Source organism: Lissotriton helveticus, chromosome 2_1 (assembly GCF_964261635.1).
Source record: "Lissotriton helveticus chromosome 2_1, aLisHel1.1, whole genome shotgun sequence".
Lineage (NCBI taxonomy): Eukaryota > Metazoa > Chordata > Amphibia > Caudata > Salamandridae > Lissotriton > Lissotriton helveticus.
Genome location: NC_136059.1, coordinates 1657273752 through 1657295007, shown reverse-complemented (window position 1 = coordinate 1657295007; position 21256 = coordinate 1657273752). Strand labels below are relative to the sequence as shown.

Below are 21256 nucleotides of genomic sequence, written 5' to 3'. Positions count from 1 at the left end.
GTCAACTACGATTGATAAGTTTCCAACTATCAACAGGTGCATCAATGTAGGGATATCGTGGTCCTCCACTTGACACTCATGCCTTTATCATGTTGGGAAAGGCCGGTGGCGCCGGGAGCAGTGTGAGGGCAGGAGGTGATGGGAAGGTTCCGCAAGAATTTTATGGGGTTATGTTGCTAAAGCATGATTCTATAACCCCTCCTAAATATACACAATGTTCTAGGTTTATGAAAACATAATCTATGGTGGAACCTTGACCCCAGCCCACAAAGGTGTTGTGCTGGTAGAGAGGTTTGCCTACCAGTTCTAGAACACTAGAGAGACCGGTTATACACAGCCTTGTACAACCTCCCACCCCTTTGACCAGAAGACCATCCCCTACTGAAACCTGCTCCTGATTGCCCCGGACTTGCGAAGAGGGGGGTTCGATACATTAGAAACCGGCATAACACAATGAGATGATGATTGATCAATGAAAGGAGCAGAACTCAGAGCCATAGGTCTTACTAAGTTTGGTTGCTGTAGTGGAAGCCGATGAGACCAACGAGTTAATATGAACCTCTGAGAGCTGCATGACGGAGTCTTCTAAACAGTGTATCCTATCCACAAGCGGGGATTCGCACGCAACCACCATAGATCTAAATTTTTCAAAGACACAATCCCAGTCAATGTTGAGTACTTCATGTACAGCACCATGTGAGGGGCTTAATGATGTTGGACTGCCAGGGGATTAGCGGACTAGCCCTGTTTGTGGACTTTGGGCTCTGGGAGCTCTGGATATCCTGGGTATACCAAATGGCTTGGGTTTGTGCTTCCTTTTAGCTGAGGAACCTTTGTCACTGGTGTTCATAGGATCAGGGTTATGTGTGCTAGTTGTTGGTGGAAATACTTGCAGGTTATGCTCGCTGGGTTGGGGACTGCAGGTTGTGGGAGGCTCACTTTTCCCTCACTCAGTTGGTGCCCCTGATGTCCCAGAGGGCCCTCTCCCATGTCTAGGGACAAATGCCTCTCTGCAAGGTCTATTTATTTGGCTATAACTCGGCCCGCCAGAAAGGAACCAAGAGTGGTGCTTCCTGGAGATTTAAAGGTGACGGTGTCCACGTCCCCAGGTAATTTATGATTACCTGTAGTGTCATCAGGCAAACGTAAAACAAGGCTCCCAAATAAGTAAACTCACCGAGTCTTGGTGGCGAAACCATAAACCAAGGGTGACCCAGCCCAACCTCTTCCAGGTGCAACGCGGGCCCACTCTTGGCCCGGGCATGTCCTGCGCGTGTCCTATGCGGTGGGAGTGAGCGCAGCACTTTGTTGCGCCCACAAGTTTCAAGCGCTCCTCCCCTTGACAGACAGCAGGTGCCTTCTGGTACGTGGCTGGCACGTGGTACTTCTGGGACTTGGAGTTCCCAACAAAGGAAGTGACAACCAAGCAGGGTGTAACCTTTCATATTACCCTAATACTTAAGCAACTCTCTTTCTTCACTAATTCACAGTGTACAGCAGAGTGCTCTTCACATACAATGAATAGCACGAGGTGTGCTCATGTACTCTACACAACGAACAGTTTGTTACATCTGCATAGCCATTTTATTGAAGCCCTTTTCTGAATCCGGTCTGGCAAGGTGGATTTTATGTTGCATACAAATCTGCCTTGCATGTGCCAATAGAACCTACTGTGCTTTCACTTCACTCACAAGGAGGGTAGCACAAGTCCTTTTTAGGTACATTCCTAGTGTTGACATTTGTAGAACAGCTGCCTGGACGTCTGCACACACATTCACTAAACACACAGTGGTGGAATTTACGTTTGGGGAGGTTTTAGTGAATCAAACTGTTCTAAAGACAATATTTGCATCCTCTTCTTCTACTGTGCTCCCTCCATGCCTCAAGGCAAGTTGAGCGTCCTGCTTTACACTATCAGCATGGCATGTTGATCTGTAATACACGCATGCTGCAAATAAAATAAAAATAACTGATGTTTGCAGGTTTTTCTGTTGTGGGTTCACGGGTGACCCTACCCCCTTCGTACTGTGCTTTGTAAGAAAAGGATAACCATTGGCATGTTCCAGGTGAAAAAAAAGTTATATATGTAGTACAAGAACAGAGGCACATAACAAATATGGAAAAGGTCTTATCTAATCTGGAGAGACTATCCTAGTACATTTTCGACTTCAGGTAGACGTGGGCAAGAATAATTTGTGTAATGCTTGAAGCCCGAAAAATACTTCTAGAAAAACAGCTTGTAATATTGTTCACCTAACACTAGATGGCAGGAGCGTGCACCGCATCTCAACCTATAGCAGAACAAGCAGCAAACTGATTGTTCTGCTCTTCCACACCTCCCATTAAATTTAACCTGCTGAATACACAAAAGACCATTAGAATGTCTCCTGCTCTGTTCCATCCAATTTCAGCAAACATACTTTGATATTATGGGCCTAGTGGTAAACTGCATCATGTATTATGTGAAGTATTACTGCTCATAGACTACAAAAAGCTATTCACGAACTTACAGGCGGAGACCACCGCCTCTCCTACCTTTTTTGTGTGGAGGCAGAGCGTTAAATGAGCCGGTACTGTCTGTTCAGGAGTGCCAGCACTTTTTAGGTCTCGGGCCTAGCGTACACTTTTCTTGGGGTTTTGAAAATGGACCCAGGAATTCCACGCAGCTTGTGCGTGTTATTTCCTAGGTCCATTTTCATTGGCCTTTGCGTGCGTGTACTTTTAAAACAGAAAACGTAACAGGCCATGGGCGGTCGCGTAGCTCCGCCCATGGCCTATTGGTGTCTGTTACGCGCACCAAAGGCCACATGTCTTCAATTATCGCGGCCGAACGCGGCCGTAATAATTGAAGACCTATGCTCGCAGTGGCGCGCGCACCACTCGCAGGCGTTTTTTTTCTTCACAATTGGGTCGATTTCGTGATCGCTTGTTTGTCTAGCCGGTACACTCTGCCTCTTCCTCCTCTCCTCCCAGTGCAGTCATCGGTGCAGAGCCGTCGGGCTGGGGGCGGCTCCGCGCCGATGACAACACCTCCAGCCTGGCATCTCTAGGTGATGCTGCAGCCAAGATGGCGACCGTCTGACTGGCGGAGCAGGGCAGCGGGGGCGACTGCGGGCACCGCGTCCGAAGGGGGCAGCTGGCTCCCCAACGATGATGACACGGGTCCCGCCGCTGCCCACACTGATTCTTCCTGGACCACCCTTCTGCAACAGGCAGACCCACCATAGCTGACATAATCAAGAAGCAGATTCTGAAACATCTTTCCAGGTCAGTGTGGTCGCTCGGAGGGCACATACGAGGCACTGCCCACCCTCCAAGTGTCTGTGGGCGCGGTGAGGCAGCGCTATTCTCTGGGGGCAATGAGATCAGGGATATCCATTACAAATAAGCATAACGCAATGGGAGCATGGAGCCCCAGTACTTGTGAACCTTGTACATTTCTGCTTTCTAAGAACATCACTTGTTCGTATAAACATATTTTTAATGTATCGCCATGTACTGAGCATTAACATGTTTGTAAGTGCTTTCCAGTTAGTGGACCTAAGAGAAAAGAGAGCATAAGAAGATCTGTACAAGATCACACATCGTTGCCCTTGTGTGATACTGTGGCCAGAACTCTGTTCTGGTGGTTCCCTAGCCTATGTTTTGGGCCCAATAACCCCCAACTACAGCTATATTTATTACAATTACTAGAAACGGAGCACTCCTTGAGCTGCGTATATAACTGCTATCTTCTAAGCCCCACTGTGTGAGTGCAGGGTGAGCAGTGTGTGAGCGTGTAGGGTGAGCAGTGTGTGAGTGTGTAGGGTTAGCAGTGTGTGAGTTTGTAGGGTTAGCAGTGTGCGAGTGTGTAGGGTCAGCAGTGTGTGAGTGTGTAGGGTCAGCAGTGTGTGAGTGTGTAGGGTCAGCAGTGTGTGAGTGTGTAGGGTCAGCAGTGTGTGAGTGTGCAGGGTGAGCAGTGTGTGAGTGTGATCATTGTGTGAGTGTGCAGGGTGAACATTGTGTGAGTGTGCATGGTGAACATTGTGTGAGTGTGTAGGGTGAGCAGTGTGTGTGTGTGCAGGGTGAACATTGTGTGAGTGTGTAGGGTGAGCAGTCTGTGAGTGTGTAGGGGCAGTGTGTGAGTGTGCAGGGTATGAAAACTCGAACTAAGTCCACCACGCACACACACATAACACCACACACATACCACCACACACATAACACCACACATAAGACCACACATACACACCACACACACACCACAACACCACACACACACAACACCACGCACACACATACTCACCACCACACACTCACCACCACACACTTTCACCAGACACAGACACCATAGGTCGTCATTGCACGCTTTCACCGGGCACAAACACCACCAGCCGCCAGTGCACACTTCCACCACCAGCCGTCAGTGCACACTTTCACCGGGCACAAACACCACCAGCCGTTAGTGCACGCTTCCACCAGGCACACACCACCAGCCGTCAGTGCACGCTTTCACCGGGCACACACACCTCTAGTCGGCAGTGCACGCTTCCACCAGGCACACACACCACCAGCCATCAGTGCACAATTTCTACAGGCACACACACCACCAACCACCAGTGCACACATCAATTGTTAACGCATCCACAATTAAGTATTGTAGCAATCGCAGTATGGTGCTTTTAAGCATATTCATCTAAAGCGCAGCATGCCATCATTGCTACAATTCCAATCCAATCCACATAATTCCACTACACACCACATGCATACACTCCATAACACATGGCTAAAAGACATTGCCATTTACAATGCCATTAGCTCTAACTCAAATAAATCCGAGACCTATTGCATTTCCAATGCTTGTTTATTTTGAAAGGGAGAGTACCGACACCTCTCAAGAGAAATGTAATAATTTTAATTAGAGGGTACCAGCACTTCTCAGAAACGAGCATATATTCTGGTACAGAGTACCTGCACTTTACTTTTTCCATTTCAAGCACTATGTGGAGGTCTCGACCTATGTAAGTATATGATTTAGTAGTAAATGTGGAAGGGACCAGGGGGAGTGGTAGGAAAATGAGGATCCTAAGTGGGAGGGGTTTAGGGAAATATAAGGAGATGGTTGGGGGGGACATTTTAAAAAAAAACACTTCCACAAAAGAGTAACACTATTGCTATTCACAAACTACGCTTCTAAAGGGTGCATGTGGTCCCTTATGTTTGCACAAAAGCCGCCTCCTAATGGTAAACTGGAGCACAGATTATCTGTTTACAAAATATTCGAATAGCCCTGTGCCAAATCCAACTTTTTATGTCAAATTCAAATCTATACTTTTGATGGTATTGCTTCTGCTGCTTCAAATGTTAAAATAATTATTTCATCAATACAAACCCTTGGTTAAGTGCTTATGCACAAAATGGGTGCATAGCTGTCAATGATTTCTTCGTTACACTTTTGCAAGAGTGCAGTCATCTCTTCTATTACTTTCTCTTCTGTTTGCAACAACATCACTTTCTGTGCAAGGTACATGTTAAAATGACAAGTGTAAAATAAATCATCCAGTTTTGACAGTTTCCAGGAATTGTTGACAAAACCTATGCATTGAACCAGTAAAAACATTGTTCAGAAAGTCTCCAATTAAAATGCCAGTCCAGCCTGTTGGGTGAAATTCTTTACAGTTTAAAATGTACATAAAAACTAGGTACTAACAAAATGATGTTCCATTATTTCAACAGAGCAAATCGTTGAAAAGGATGAAGGTCCCTATTATACTCATCTAGGAGCTGGGCCTAGCGTGGCGGCGATTAGAGAAATCATGGAAGAAAGGTAATTAACATAAGTGGTGGAGAACAGATGAACGCTTTTTTATCCTCTGTGTATCGAGAGTTCTCGGGCTCAGCGGAGCTGGATGGAAGTAAACAATTACTAATCAACACACTGTGAGCTTGTTATTTCTACTCTGGCAATTTTCAACGTGGCATTGTCCCGTAAACCCGAGGAATCACAATATTTGACTGGATTATCATAAACTATGGCTAGCAGCACCAGACGGCGCAGGGCAGGACCACGGAGGGAGTGGGGGAGGCTGGGGTACCTTTCACTTTGACGTGACAGTTGGTGATGCGGAAATGTGAGGTTAGGGGTTAAGCGGCACAGGAAAAAAAAAAAAAGGATGACGTCACAGATGTAACAATTCAAACTGGGTGTGTAGACTGGGAGGGCCTGATTAGAGGAGTCCGTACAGAAGGCAGCTGCTGCGCATGATGCCCTGTGTGCCCACAAGGCGCGCAACGCCCATTGGACTCACAGGGCTTCTGGCCCCCCTTAATTCCCCCCTTCTCCCCCCCCCGTCGTGTGTGGCAGCACAGGATGAGACAGCTTCCTGGGCGCACACACAGCCGCACCCGAGTACTTCACGGGTCTTTTAAAGATCTTTTGCTAGTTAATGAGGCTTTGATGGTTTTCACCCCTTCCTAGGGCCCCTGCAGCTCCACTCTGCCTTTTGTTTGAAGAATCAGCCCCCCCTAAATTTTTTTCTTAGCCCCCCTCGAAATTTGACTCTAGGTGCGCCTATGGTGCCCACCTTACGCTTCTGTGAAGAGCAGTGGGCGGCAGGTGCAGACAGAATCTCTCACACGGATCCTCGCTGGGAGTAATCACCAGCGCTGCTCTCCAACCTAGCGTGTGGCGCAGCTTTCCCGGAAATCACCGGTTTTACCACTCGCCACCACGAAGGAAGGGCGGGGTCGCACTAAAGCCTCTTTCAATTCAACCTGGTTTGCCCCATCCATTCCATTCCACCTGGGCAGCTTGTTGGCGCGGCAGAGCAGAGAGGTGGCACTGGAGAGAGCGCACCTGGAGTTCTATGAGGAGATGGGGACATAGTTAACTCCGCCTTCTCCCTGACCTAAGGCAGTCTGATATTACCTCCTGAAAGTGGGTAGGGCTGGAAGATCGGCTCTCCATGCAGCAGAAACTTCTCTGTGCCACCTTATTCAGGGTTGGACTGGGAACCCAGAGCAGCCCTGGCAATTGTGTCCGAGCAGGGGGGGAGGGGGGTGTCAGGTGGCGGGGGTTTGTTGTCAAGTGTAAAACACTGCTGTTTTTTTGTTACTGGGAGCCGATATTGCAGCACTACTCCAAAACCGGCCCCCGTAGCAAAACTGGCCCCATCATTCCAGCCTCCCGGGAATACGCCCGATGCCTGCTACAGCCAGTTCGGCCCTGTTGCAAAGGCATCATATTCCTCTACCAACAGACCGATACCATGTACCGACTGAGGAACGAAAGGCAGCCCTGGTAACAATGCTCAGACCTGCACAACTCCCCTCATGTCCTCCTGTAATATCTATCTTTCCATCCACCAATTCTTTCTCTCTCCTCTCTCTCTTATCACTTTCTCTCTACCTTCCTCCTCCCCAGTGGCAGCTGGTGACATTTGAAAGTGGTGAGGCGTAAAATTATTGGCGAACTGCACTGCGGCAAGCAAGCATAGCAGATACAGCACAGGTAGCACCAGTGGATGCTTCATTAACAAATCTGATACATACAGCACAGGAGGCGCCAGTGAATGCTACACTTCCTGCAACAATTATTTTCTTAGAACTCCTCTTGCTGTTGACATGACTGCACCACAGCATGGGCCCTCACACCATAGTGCAACACATGCATTATTCACTCTACCACCTCATAAGTCTTCACTCTCACAGGCACACCATCAGGCCTCATTCACATATACAGCACAGGCCCAGTCAAGCCACCATCATGAATGCCTTGCTCACTGCAGCAGCACGCAATTACTCGGTGCAGTTCAAGGAGTGCATGCAGCACCACACAAGTCTCATTAACTGTGACATGACCCAGCTCACATAATATCTTTGTCTTGAGAATCTCTCACTGAAGCACCATGCAGGGACCATCTTCACTTTTACCATCACACAGGTCTTGCCCACTAGAGTACAACACAAGTTCTCTGGCAGCAGGCAGCGCCACAAGTGAGGCTCTCTCACTGAGGAAAACCAGAGGCCTTGGTCATTAAACCCATCGTACAAACCTTGCTACTGTAATTCCAAACAGGGCACACCTAACTGCAGTGCAACACAAGATCTTCTCCCTACAGCACTATGCAGGCTTTACTTCACTATCATTGCTCCACTGCACAAGTCTCAAACATGCACAGTCGCGGCCGGCATGACTCGGGGGAGGAGGGGGGAGGGAGGTTACGCGCGGGGAGGGGCGAGGGTAATTTAACCCTTTAACCACGGCGGAAATTCCACCGCGGTGCGGGTAATTTATAGCGTGGGCGTGGTTCGGACGCCCCCGGCCGTCCTCCGCACACGCCTACCATGACGTCGGACGGCCGGCGGCAGGCCGACGCACGAAAGGGGTTAATGAATAAAATTAATAAAATAAACTTACCAGGCATCTCCTCCGGTCCCTCGTCGCATCACGTCTCCTCTCCATACAAGACGTGCAACGTGGAACTAACTTCTCCCCGCTCTTTTCTTTTGCGCTCTTGGAAATACTTTGACTGCCAAATCAGAAGACTGGATGCGACTGGGGGCGGCTGACCCTTGTTTACTGGGCTGTATCCTGGCATTTCACAAGGCAATGGGCGACTGTGTGAAAAACATGTCACCGCCCAAGCAGGATCCTATCTTCAGACGCCTGCACTACACTAGGCAAGTGCAGCATACCTAATGGATGTGAATGCAAGTCAGGAGCTGAAATTGAGAGCGCTCCTCGCTCCCATGCGCACTCCATCTTCTAGACTCCTGCTCTCACCTGCGTGCGCTGTGCGTTGACATGCGCACTTTCACCCGAGTGAAGCACAGGCCAGAAATGTAAACAGACGAATTGTGAAAGCTGTCAATTCGTCTGCTTTACATTCCTGTTGCCCGAACTGCAATGAGCAGTTTCTTTTTGGGTGGATGATGCGTAGTGAGGCGCTGCTTCGGCGTCCTATGGACCAGCCACCGCTGCTCCTCCCTTTCTCTTTCTTTTTCTCTCTCTTGAACCTTCCCCTAGCCTGCTGCACAAGGAGTGGCCCTGGGCTTCCAAAACCCGGTCTCCAGCCAAACAGAAAAATGCCCAGAGGAATTAAAGGCGTGTCCGGCCCTGCTGAGAACATATTGTTAGAGCTGCCTGCTGTAAGTAGTCAGGCGTCCTGTGTGTCACAGCATTTAACCCCACCCTCTCACCTCCTTAAATAAGACTTGGGATAAAGAACCCCTTGCTATGCATTATAAGGTGACTGCAGGTCACTGAGGAGTTTTGCGACAATATAGAGGACTAAGGCGCAATTTAGAGATTCTATATAAGGTCATGGACTTTTGAGGTGATTTTCAAGAACCTCATAACATGGCAGGGGTTCTTTATTCCTTATAATACATGGTCATAACATCATTCTTTCCACAAAATGCTTAAATACTAGGTTTTGCTCTTTCATTTGAAAAAGAGACTGATTTGAAGACATGAAGAATAAAAGCAGCATCTATAGTGCAAAAGTAAGCACTCCAAAAGCAGCCAGTAATGTGCTTAAAAAATATTTTTTTTCAGTAACATTAAAAAATGGCGCTGCTTTTTGGAGAAACATACAGAGATTTTATCTTTCCTATAATGGCATATAGCGTTGAAAAAAAACATAGTGTCATAAATTTCTAGTTTCCACTATTTACTGTTCGTTTTTGAAAAACAGATCAGAAGCAGCCAAAAGCCTGCTCTGTTTTTCATTGCTTATATTGCAGCTGTAAATGTGCTCAGTGACCTGCCTTTCACCCTGACTGCTGGTTCTGGCATCAGGCGTAGTGATGCCAGAAATCAACCTTAATAACTTATTACAGTAGAACAGCTAAGTCATTTCGTTATTACAGGCAACTAGAAATATCACAAATCACCTGTAAAATAGAAATTAGAGATGGGCTTTTATATCGGTATTGCAGGCTCCATTATATTATTATAACATGCATGTCGCAGATGCCCAAACGTTTACTTTCTGAGGCGAAACACCAAATTCCTGTGAACACTGGCTTCTGAAACCAGTGGTGGAAGTAGGTGGGATCTGAGGGGCACAATGTGACTATACTTCTTTAATTAAACCCCTCCCATGCTTGTGACGGAACCGCTCCATCACGAGCCTCGGGTGGGCTGTGCTGGTGACGGAGCGGTTCCGTCACGCCCCACTCGCCGCACCTGTGCAGCGCTGATTTCGCGCCTGCGCGGCGTGTTCTATTGAGCGGGCGGGGCCATGACGGAACCGCTCCGTCACAAGCACAGCCCACCCGAGGCTTGTGACGGAGCGGTTCCGTCACGAGTACGGGAGCGCCGCACGGCCCCCCCTACCCCCTAGCGCTGCGGCGGAATTGCCGCCGCAGCCAAGGGGTAAGAAAAGCCTTTCCCCTAGATTTTGTGAAAAGACAACTGTCCCGGGACGGTTAATTCCGGCATTCAAAATGCTTCAGCGGAAGCGTAAGGTAAGCAATCTCCTGTGCTATGAAATCAAGATCGGGGCATACAGCTAAACACACCTTTCGGCTAGGCTGTGTGTTGCCTGAAAGAAAGGCAAATATGCACAGCTGGTCAATCTGCAAATGTACTGGGTGCTTGAAAGATTGTACTGTATTTAATTGATTAAATGCCTTGAAGCTTCCTGATTACACACTATTATTACTTTTAAGTGGTATTGCAAGGCTGACGTGTGAAGTGTGTGTTTTTAAAAGACAGTTATAAAAAATAATTGCAATGCGTACAATTTGGATATTACTAAAATCTATGTTTTGGAAGAACTTTTTTTTTATCTTAAACCCTTTTGTAGCAGCCTATCTTAACCTGTGTGTAATGCTAGTTTAAAATAAATACTTACATGTTCACAGTGCTTTCTGTCACAGATTGGGACCTCGTAGCACTAAACATACACAAATCACTATTCTCCACTGTGCCAACCAGGATTTAATTCTGTGGCTCTCTGATTACAGACACAGACCTCTGTTATGCATTAACTAATAGTGGTTTTATAATGTACAATAGTGCATTTAACTTTCATTTAAGCTGTGCCTTAGTTTATTTGCAGTTATCTGAAGGTTAAATATCGAAAAAAGTAGCAAAATATTTAGTTTTTTAAGCCATGCCTTTGACCCCACTCCCCGACTCCCACACTCCCTCACCCCACCCCACACCATTTTGTGCAGCATCATGGTACCCCTACTTTTTGGGTCAAGCCTAGGAAGCGTGCATGTACTGTCTCTAGACATGCTGTATCTCTTCTGTGGGCTTAGACCACGTCCTTTGCTTTCCATTTGTTCCTTCATGCGCCCTTAGAAAATCCTTCCTTTTCAATAGTCATTCACATATATTTGTCCCTCCTTTTGGGGTGTTGCTTCTGCCAATGGCTACTGGCCCTATTACTTGTGGCCTTTCACTTCTGAGTATGTATGTTGGTTTCTTGCCACTATTTCTTTTTTTTTTAGAGAAGCCGACTTCCAAGCTTTAAAGTTGGTTGCACACATGGTTTCCTGCTCGTCTCTTGCTATGGGGCCCGTTGCTGCTCGCAGTTCCCTTAATGTACACTTAAACTTGCTGTGCAGTGCCATCCACACACCACCACCTCACAAGTCGCTGCTTGTGTTTGCTTGGTTATTGATACTGGGAGAGGATGTAGTGTCCAAACTGCTGACTTTGAAGCTCTGTAATCGGGTCCGAGTCTCCGCCGTTGAGCCAAAAACCTGCTGAGCTGAAGTTGCATGAGTGGCGAAGGGGTTAGAGTTGGAGATGAAGCGCCTAGACACCTAAGGGTAGTAGTGCGCTATAGAAATTGTGATAACATAACATGACAGAGGCATTATGCAAGCTGTTAAGTAAAAGTGAAGTGCATAACAAAAAGCTGAGCTCAGTTGCCTGGCTCGCTGCCAAGCCGTAACTTTCTTCACTGCAGCTGAGGGCTTTCTAAGCTTTCCACCAGTGGGTTTTTCTGAACTGTTTCAGAATGCTGACTCCCATTGCCAGCTGATGTCTGGCAGGACCCGGCCCACTTAAAGCCCTGCCAACTGCAGAACTTTAGCATTCAACTTTGTATCTGATCAATGCTGTCATTGCCCGTTCATCTCGACAAACACAACGCCCATCCCAGAATGGTAATTATTCTGCTTAAAAATACCTCCACAAGTTAGTCTGCAGTCAGATTTCAAAGGAACCTGTTTTTCGGATGAACCGTGTACTAAGCTGCGTTTTTATTACAAAATCTTACTTGAAACATTTGCATGTATGATGTGTTCAGGTGTAAGTATTAGAAGCAATAAGAGATTGAAACCAAATTTCATATTCACATTTTAATATCATGGAAATTGACTGCTGAAAAATAATGCATGTAGTTCAAAGATTATATATTAACACGTGTGTATGATTGTAGAGGTTTCTTTCCGGTCACTTCTTTGTGTTTACGTATGTCCTGTTTTTATTTCTATGACTTAGCTAAATGTCCACGTCGCACAATGAGATGCAAAGTACATGTGCCTCTCCCTGCCTCAGGGCACGGATTTGAAAAGCCTTGACACCTTTGATTGGCAACTTCTTAGGCAATCAGAGAGCTACGACAGGTCGCTCTGTACAGGAGCAACAAGCGGCTATACATGATCCGCCAAATCTACTGGGAAGCGAGCAAAGTTTTTCCCAATTGTTCAGGAGGCATCTGGAAGCTCATAAGTGACGACCGAGTTGTAACACAGAATTGACAAGGACCTGGGCTTAGGCATGGCCGAATTGAGGCCACTCCTGCTGCTGGGACCCCTTTGTTACCCTTGAACCCGCTGGTCCCCCCTGGCCAGCAGGCCATTAACGGGGTCAATCCTTACATTTTGCTATTTGCTGCAGCATGTTTTGAGTTGACAACTGCAAATTTGTCATCCAGGTAATTTGTTTCCAATAATTGAGCATTAAACCACCTGCATTGCCATCAAATCAACAAACCATGCTACAGATTTATTTGACATCGCATTAGTGAAATGTTTCTGGGTGAACAAACAACTATTGTTCGTCTCTGCTACTGACACTTTAAAGCTGCTAGTCATAGGTGTATTTTGATGTCCTGGATTCCATTGTGCAATCTACTGCTGTGGGCACCCTTCCGCCACCCACACCCTCTCCCCACATGAGGGATTCTGTTGCAGGAAGACTTCACATGGAGCCACTGCCTCAAAAGCTGCACCCTCAGGGGTTACCAAAAGATTGGCTGAACAGCTTTCTATGCGAGTAGACTTTGAAGCAAGGCTCGACCTTGAGGTGGCTGGGGCTTCCATGCTAAAGCTGTTTGACTTGAAGGCTAAGTGACCCTCGCTACTCTAAAGCGAGAAGTGCTCCAACTAATCCATTACATTAGACAAGGGGACAAAATTGTAGTAAAGCAAAACCAGATAAAGTAAAACAGTAGCACAGCCTTCTTGTGGATTTTATTTCTACTGCTCAGAGATTTTTGAGAGGAATGCTCATGGCTCTTCAGCAGGATTATGATCTGTGTATTTTGAGAGGTAATCTCAGTAGGAGCCATATTGTGATAAGAATAACTTTGTTTCCTTCTCTCCATGCATTGGACAACTTATTATTTATTAATTTTTTCGTTTTATAGAACGCGAACCAGACCGGTGATGGTATCAGAGCGCTTTACAGTATTAAGGTGGTGTACAAAGCGAAGGGAAGGGAGGAATCAATTGGGTAAAATATGGGATACATAATGCAAGGAAAAACGTAGTCTAACGTCCCGGCTATATGTGGGAAGGAAATTAAAACAGGTAGATACATTGTACAAGAAGGTACATAGTCTCAACTATTGGGGGAATGCCCAGGAGTGCTACAGAATGTACTGTTTCCATTCCCACACCCCCTAATGGTGATTTGAAAGCGTCCGTGTCTGGCGATGCAGTGTTATTTTGGGGCATCAGTGGTCTGTGTAAACGGGGTTGGTCGCATTGAGTATTTAACTTTTCATAATACACATTATCACTCTACTTCAGGACCGGCCTTAGCGCTGGTGGCGCCGGTGCAACAATGTTTGTTGGCACTCATCAATGACCTCCTTCTTCAAGGCTTACCTCACCACCATTCTTTAACAGTGCCCCTTAAGTCTCCATTACCACTCTCTCTCTCTCATGTATTTCTTTTGTTTTATAGTGCCACTCATACCAGCGTAAGGTGTCAGAGCAATTTACATCACATACACATTGCACAGAGACAATGAGTCCTAAGTGTGTAAATCAGTGTATAGGAAATTTTACATCAGACAGAGGACTAAAAGGTGTAGGAGTCACAAATCATACCTACTGGTAGACAGTATAGTTTAAGAATAGTTGGTCTGGAAAAGCACAAACTCAGAATTTAAAATATAACACCATGGTTGGAAGTTGGCTTTACTAAAAACTGATTTCTACCAAAGTGAACCCTTTTTGCAACATTAGGCTAATGAAAGACTGGTGGAAAAAATCCTCACGCTCTAATCTGCACCTTGCAGTTTGCATGCAGCACTTTGATGACAGTCAATAGCTCACTGTTCTATATTAGGATTTAAACTTATAAACTACTTGTAACAAAAGAATCTCTCTGACAAAAGCAGTAAAGAAGTGACCTATTTACATTATATGCACTTTGTGATCTGCATGGTACACGTGCTTTGCAGCAGGCATTTTAACCTCCTGCTCTACTTTATGATGGGTCAAAACTTCCATTAGACAAACCTCTGATCTCACTGCAGGAGATCTATCAATCACCAATGTTATCTTGACATTTTTATCGTTGCCTGAAAATTGCCGGACGCAAGGATGGAGGCAGCAGGTGCTTTTAAAACCATTTTGTACTTGTAAGCACTGTGGCCCCCCCCCAAAGTTAGCGCCCGGTGCAGTGGCACCGATCACACTGTCTTAGAGCTGGCCCTTTCAAAATTCTGGTACACTTAACACCATTTAATTACTATCCACATAATTCCACAGTACACCATGCCACATATTTCCACTACACAACTTCACACCACATAATTCCATGCCACACAATTCCACAACAAACCATTCCAAACCAACAAATCTCTCCCTTGTAATTCCACCAACCCTGTCAACTCTCCCCCACTCACCTACTGCCCCTCTCATCTCTCCCTCACACTGCCACTCCCTCTCATCTCACAATCTCACTGCACCCTCTCATGCTTTCCTCACACTCCGTCTCCTCTATACTGCCTGCCCACACATGCTACCTTCCTATACCTCCTCACGCCACGCACTGATCCACCTCTCATGTCCCCCCTTGGTGGCCCTACCACTCATCCGTCTATCCCTTTCTCGCACTCTCTCTCTCTCGTATTCTCTTTCACCCCTCTCTCTCTTACTCACTCTTTCCGCCTCTCTCATGTGGTTGACTTCACGTCTTCAAGTACTGTTTCTTTCCTGTGCCTTTTCAAGGTTTCTGTCCCTCAAATGCATGCTCTCCTCTTCATCTTGGGGTGTCTTCTGCATAGACAGGCGCACCCGCTTTATGCATCTTTCAACTGCTCTCCCCTTCTTTCTATTTCTCATACACTCTTTCTGCTCCTCTGTCATTCACCACATCCTGTACACACTACCTATCCCTCTCTGTCTTCCTTTCTATCTATTGTATGCAGCTCTCACACCTATTTATTCACCATGCCACATGATTCCATTACACACATACACCTCACACCACACAATTCCTCCTCACAATTGTAATGCAACCCACATAATTCCATTCCATTCCACAACGCATACATGCACTGCACTCAAACACATAGGTAAAAAGCATTGTCATTCACAACACCAATAGCTCTAACTCTCGCAAATGCGAGACCTATTGCATTGCAAATGCTTGTTTTAATGAACTTCGACCGCTGTCTGAAAAACTGTGTGTGTGCTAAGCTTGCTATTTCCTCTCCCAGAATAGACACTCTTCACCAAAAGTTGGTGAGTGAAGGGTGCGGTTTTCTTGGAGCTTGAGTCTCTCGTTCTGGTTCTAGAAGGTCAGAGTAGTTCACGAGAAAGCTAGGCCCCCTGCACGCAGGCCTCTGGGCACGTTCCACTGGACGCTGTTTCCGGAACAGAGACCTATCCAAAGGTGGCTATGTTCTTGAGTTCTAGTCTCTCCTCTGTGAATTGACTCATGAACGAGTGTCCGGGCATGACACCGACAACTGGTTTAAGGGAAGTCTATGCAGCCAATTGAGAACAGCAAATATTGTGTCTCCTACCTACTGCAGCCCTAGAATCATTCTGGACTGTGCAACCGGGCCTGGCACAGCAGCATTTTTCGGAGGCAAGCTAACCTATCCTAGTTAAAAATGCCTGAACATTTAAATAAACAACTTTTAAGGTATAACGTTGTTCTCATGGTGGGTGGACCTACTTGTAAAGCAATCAGCACTATTTTGTACATATTTAATGTTGTTATGATAGTAACACAATTGCGCAGTAGACAATTAGTAGAAAGTGCATTGCTTTTCCAACCTAGGTAAAGGTAAAGCAGCAGAGAGAGATCTGCTAAATAAGTACAATGAACCCCGCAGTCCCATTTGCGTACCCTTCCTACTTAAACCTTTGCTTCTCCATCACCAGATTTGGGGATGGGATGAGAATACAGGTCAGTGGAGGATCTTCCAGCAACCAGGAAAGTTCCAGCCATGGATGACCTGTTATCCTAATTCCATCCTAACTGCTTAAGGCAGGATCTTGCATCAACCGCGCACAGCAGTTGATTATGTCCACTTTACAGCATTCCAAGTTTTGCACTAGGTCAGGATTGGACAGATGCGCAATGGCAGCCTTCACTGATTGACTGACTTAATGTTAGTAGGCGCAAGAGGAAACTTAGAACTTCCGGTGAGTCATAATAATCATTTGGTTTACATTAACGAAGCTTGATGCAGTAAATGGCAGACAATGGATTGGATAGGGTAGGGAGGAGGCTAAAGTTGGCATACGGTTGTAAGTGGAGTCTGAAGAATGGCTGGAAGGCAGAATGACTGACACGCACAAAGCTGTAGCAGAATAACTGAATGGCAGTAGACAGTACCAGATGACTAGAGAGGCAAGAACAGAAGCAGGAGACAAAGGCAAGAAGAGCGGGCAAGGCATTTGAGAAAAGGGTGGAAGCCGGAACACCAGACACAAGAATGAAGCTTCTTACTGGAGGCTGCTAAATATCATTTTAGGAAACAAAATGATTGACAAACTAACCTGGATACGCTTTTCGAGTACATTAGTGTACAGCATTCCTGCACAAATCAAATGGTTCCAGAAATGCACCTCCTAAAGGACATCAAACGCATTAATTTTAAATCTGGCTTTATCTCAAACAACCCAAATGAAAGCCTGCTCTGTTATTCAAGACCTAGTTTCTGAAGCCTGGTCTAGGGTCCTATTGAATCTGTGCCCTACTGCATTTAGATTACGGTTGTGTTTTCTGGGTGGTGGAAAAACTGCAATTATCTATCACATCCAAAGCTTTATACTCTGGCTTGCAGTCATAACTGTTCTTTTGTTCATCCCTCTTGGTGGTGCCTTGCTTTTTCCTACATGAGGACTTCTTTCTGAAGTATTTTTCATCTGTCCGACTCTATTCAAGGCCCAGCTGCAAAGGGCAATACCACTTTCTGACATAGTTGATCATCCCTCTGCCAGAAAACCACTGAAGGAAACATTGTACACAACATGGCTCAAGCATGTCTTCATTTTTTAGATTTACGCAGTTGGAGTGTGCTTAGCTCCAGAACATGGCTTTTACTACAAACCCATGGTGATCCTAAGGCTTGCGCCCACCTTTTTCTTAAAGTATCATGCAGTTTCTTTGCCCAAAGTTGCTCAATGCTTGGATTTACTGCACTCTCTAAACTCATCTAAATGGTTCTCGAAAACTGCTGGACGTTATTGTTAATTGGCTCTTGTATACCGCTCAATCTGCCACTAGGGTATGGTACCAATACGTTGGGGGCGTAACTTTGAGGGATGTTACATCGCTGGCAAGTGCATCAAGAGTATATATATATATATATATATATATATATATATATATATATATACACACACAAATATATAATATACATGTATAAATGTAAATTAACGATATCTTAAAAATTAATATTAACATCAATGACATTATAAGGGGTTAAAAGTAATATCTGTTTAGGTACATAGTAAAGTACTAGAGATGCAAAGACATGCAATGTAAAGGTGCTCCTGATGTAATGCCTCTCTGATGTCAAAACTGTGATGTAATGACTTCCTATGTAATGTTCTTCGATGTAACGACTGACATTCACGGTAGTATGGTATCAGAGATTCCATGCTAGAACATGATTTTTAAATAGTAATTTACATGGTCGAACTCTTTGTATTTTATTTTTGTACCAGCAAAGCAGTTTCACACCAATCCCTAGGATACTAAATATTGTTTAAATATTTACCTTTTAGTGAAAAATGAAACATATCTTTTAGAAACACAAATTACTATTAAAGACAGGCTTCTACTTAGGTCGGTTCACCCCTACAGATATGTTTGTCCTAATGAGAAAGGGCCTGGAAAATACAGCATTCTTCACTACAACAGTAGCTGCTTGGAAGATGAATCTATAAAAATGTGTAGATAACAAATGAGTAGTAGTGTGTTTGTTCTGTTAAATAAAGTCTGGCAGTACCTTTTATGTGAACTACGGCAGTGTCTACTCGGATACAAGAAAGTGTTCATGCTTTTTGAGTGTAAACTAAGCAAAATCTTAGCAAAAACATATATCTGATCAGTTTCTAAATTTAGAGTGGTTTATATGTTGTGCCCTCTCGGCATTTAAGTATATTAAGTACTAGCATTTGTGCTCTTAGGAGCATTTTCTCATATGGCTCTCTAACAAAAGAGAACGCTTGGTTTTCCTGCTAACATGTGCTATTATAATATCTGTAATGTTCTACATTTTTCTTATAGGTTTGGCGAGAAGGGTGATGCTATACGATTAGAGAGAGTGGTCTACACAGGAAAAGAAGGCAGAAGCTCTCTGGGATGTCCTATTGCTAAGTGGGTATGTATGAACGCCTTCTAGATTCTAGACTCTGTATGTTTGGTACCTCTGCACAGTGTAACTTGTAACATGGACAAACAGCTAAAATCCCGGTTAGTGGAAAATCGATCAAACCTTTTTTTAGGTAAATTTGTAGTTTACTAAGTTTTAACAAACATATGCACTTCCACAATATATAATGGGTTAATGGGAACGTATCCCTTGACCACTGTAAAATAGGACACTTTAGATAATCCAAAAATGTGCTTATTTGAGTCAACCCAGAGTCTTCAATTTGCAAATAAAATCAAACTCTCCTAAAGTGTTGAATTGAAGGATACCAGGGACTAATTTGCCATTTAACAAATTACTGAATTTAGGACAAGCACAGCACATGTGAAGTATTGCTTTTGCCTATTCGAAGCAGCTTGCAGGCCCACTTCTCTTCCCCTCACCCAGGGCTTGCCAAGCTTTAAACACAATAGGCACTGGAACTTGATATATCCAAAATCACATACAATTTTGCAGAGCTCCAAGGCAATCAACATTTTCTTGGGGGACTTTAATCTACACTGGGACGACGCAAATGACAAAACGGTTAACCTGCTTAAACAGTTCCTAGCAGAACTAAACCTTACACAGGCTTGCACCCAACCCACACATGTGCAAGGAGCGACGATTGACTGGATTATTGCAAATAAGAAAGAGACATCAATACTCGCTATTGATCCTTGTGATTGGTCGGACCATCACGCCATAACATTCGTGATTCCCACAGTGAAAAAGGGTAGGACTGTGCAACCCCCCAGGTCCAAAAAAGCGATAAGAGATACAAAAGCGGCGAACATTGAGTTACTTGTCGAAAGATGCGAGAAGGATTTAAAGTCACCTGACGACATGAAGAATGTAAATGAGTTGACTGATCACTACCTTACCTCAATTGGAAATATCGTCAATGACACCATGCCACTAAAAATGAAAAGAGTCGCAGAAAAACCAAAAAATCCCTGGTTTAATGGTTCACTGAATGAGGAAAGGCGCAAATTGAGAATGGCCGAAAGAAACTGGAGACGACACCCTTCCTCTCCTGAGCTGAAAGCCCTCAGGACCACCAGAAGTCACTATAACAAAAAGATAATCAATTCGAAGAAAGAATATATAAGAGCGGAACTTGACAATGCCAAAAACAGACCACGAAATCTCTTCGAGATCCTAAAACATCAATCAGACAAACTGGCCAAATCAGCACAAAAACATTCAAAGACCCCCCTAAGCGGCGAGGAATTCTCCACATTTTTCACGGAAAAGACCAAATCGCTAGAGGTAGAGCTCGCAAAGGCGCGGCTATCCTCCCGACCCAACATATGCCGACGAATGCGGCCCCTATGACAACTGAGAGGATTAAAGTAAAAAATAAAGCGAATTGGGACACATTTGAATTATATGACCAGATCGAGATCGCCAAAACGCTCTCGGAAATTAGACCGAACAACCATTACCACGACCCTTTACCGGCAAAGTGTGTAAGAGAGATCAGCCACATCCTGGTCCCAATCTGGACCAAAATAATAAACGCGTCACTTGCGCAAGGGATTCTCCCAGACTGCTTAAAAACAGGGCAAGTAGTGCCAATAATCAAAAAACCAACCGCAGACACAACAGACCCGAATAACTATCGTCCAGTAACCAACATCCCTTTATTGGCCAAACTTATTGAGAAATGCGTGCAGAGCCAATTGAATCAACACATCACCAAGTTCTCCTTACTAGACGAATGCCAATCAGGTTTCAGAGCAGGGCACAGCACGGAAACAGCGATCCTGTACATTGTCGATGATGCCCTATAAGCCCTAGACCAAAAGCAAGCTTGCCTACTGATTCTTTTAGACCTATCAGCTGCATTTGATACGGTAAACCATGAAGCATTATTGTCCAGATTACAGGACAGGATGGGATTGTCCGGAAATGTACTGAAATGGTTCAATTCTTTCCTACGCAACAGAACCCAACGATTCCTGGTTAACCAAGCAATCTCACCCTCATGTCCTAATACAATTGGGGTCCCGCAAGGATCAACGCTATCCCCAGATCTATTCAACCTATATGTCGAACCTCTTACAGATATTCTACGTAAAGCACAGATCTCCTACCACATGTATGCAGACGACCCACAAATATACTTGAAGATCGCCAATCTTGAGGACATTGACCTAATGAATGAGACGCTAAAGTTGGTTCTGGAATGGTTA

General features: G+C 45.2%; 1 protein-coding gene across 1 annotated transcript in view; it reads left to right on the top strand.

The window, feature by feature from the left end:
- The window catches only part of TET2 (tet methylcytosine dioxygenase 2), a 206923-nt gene that overhangs the window by 143216 nt on the left and 42451 nt on the right, over window positions 1-21256 (top strand). Inside the window, exons 3-4 of the mRNA XM_078676620.1 lie at window positions 5716-5806; window positions 18935-19028. Of these exons, the coding sequence (XP_078532746.1) occupies window positions 5716-5806; window positions 18935-19028 (185 nt within the window). The remainder of the gene's footprint in view (window positions 1-5715; window positions 5807-18934; window positions 19029-21256) is intronic.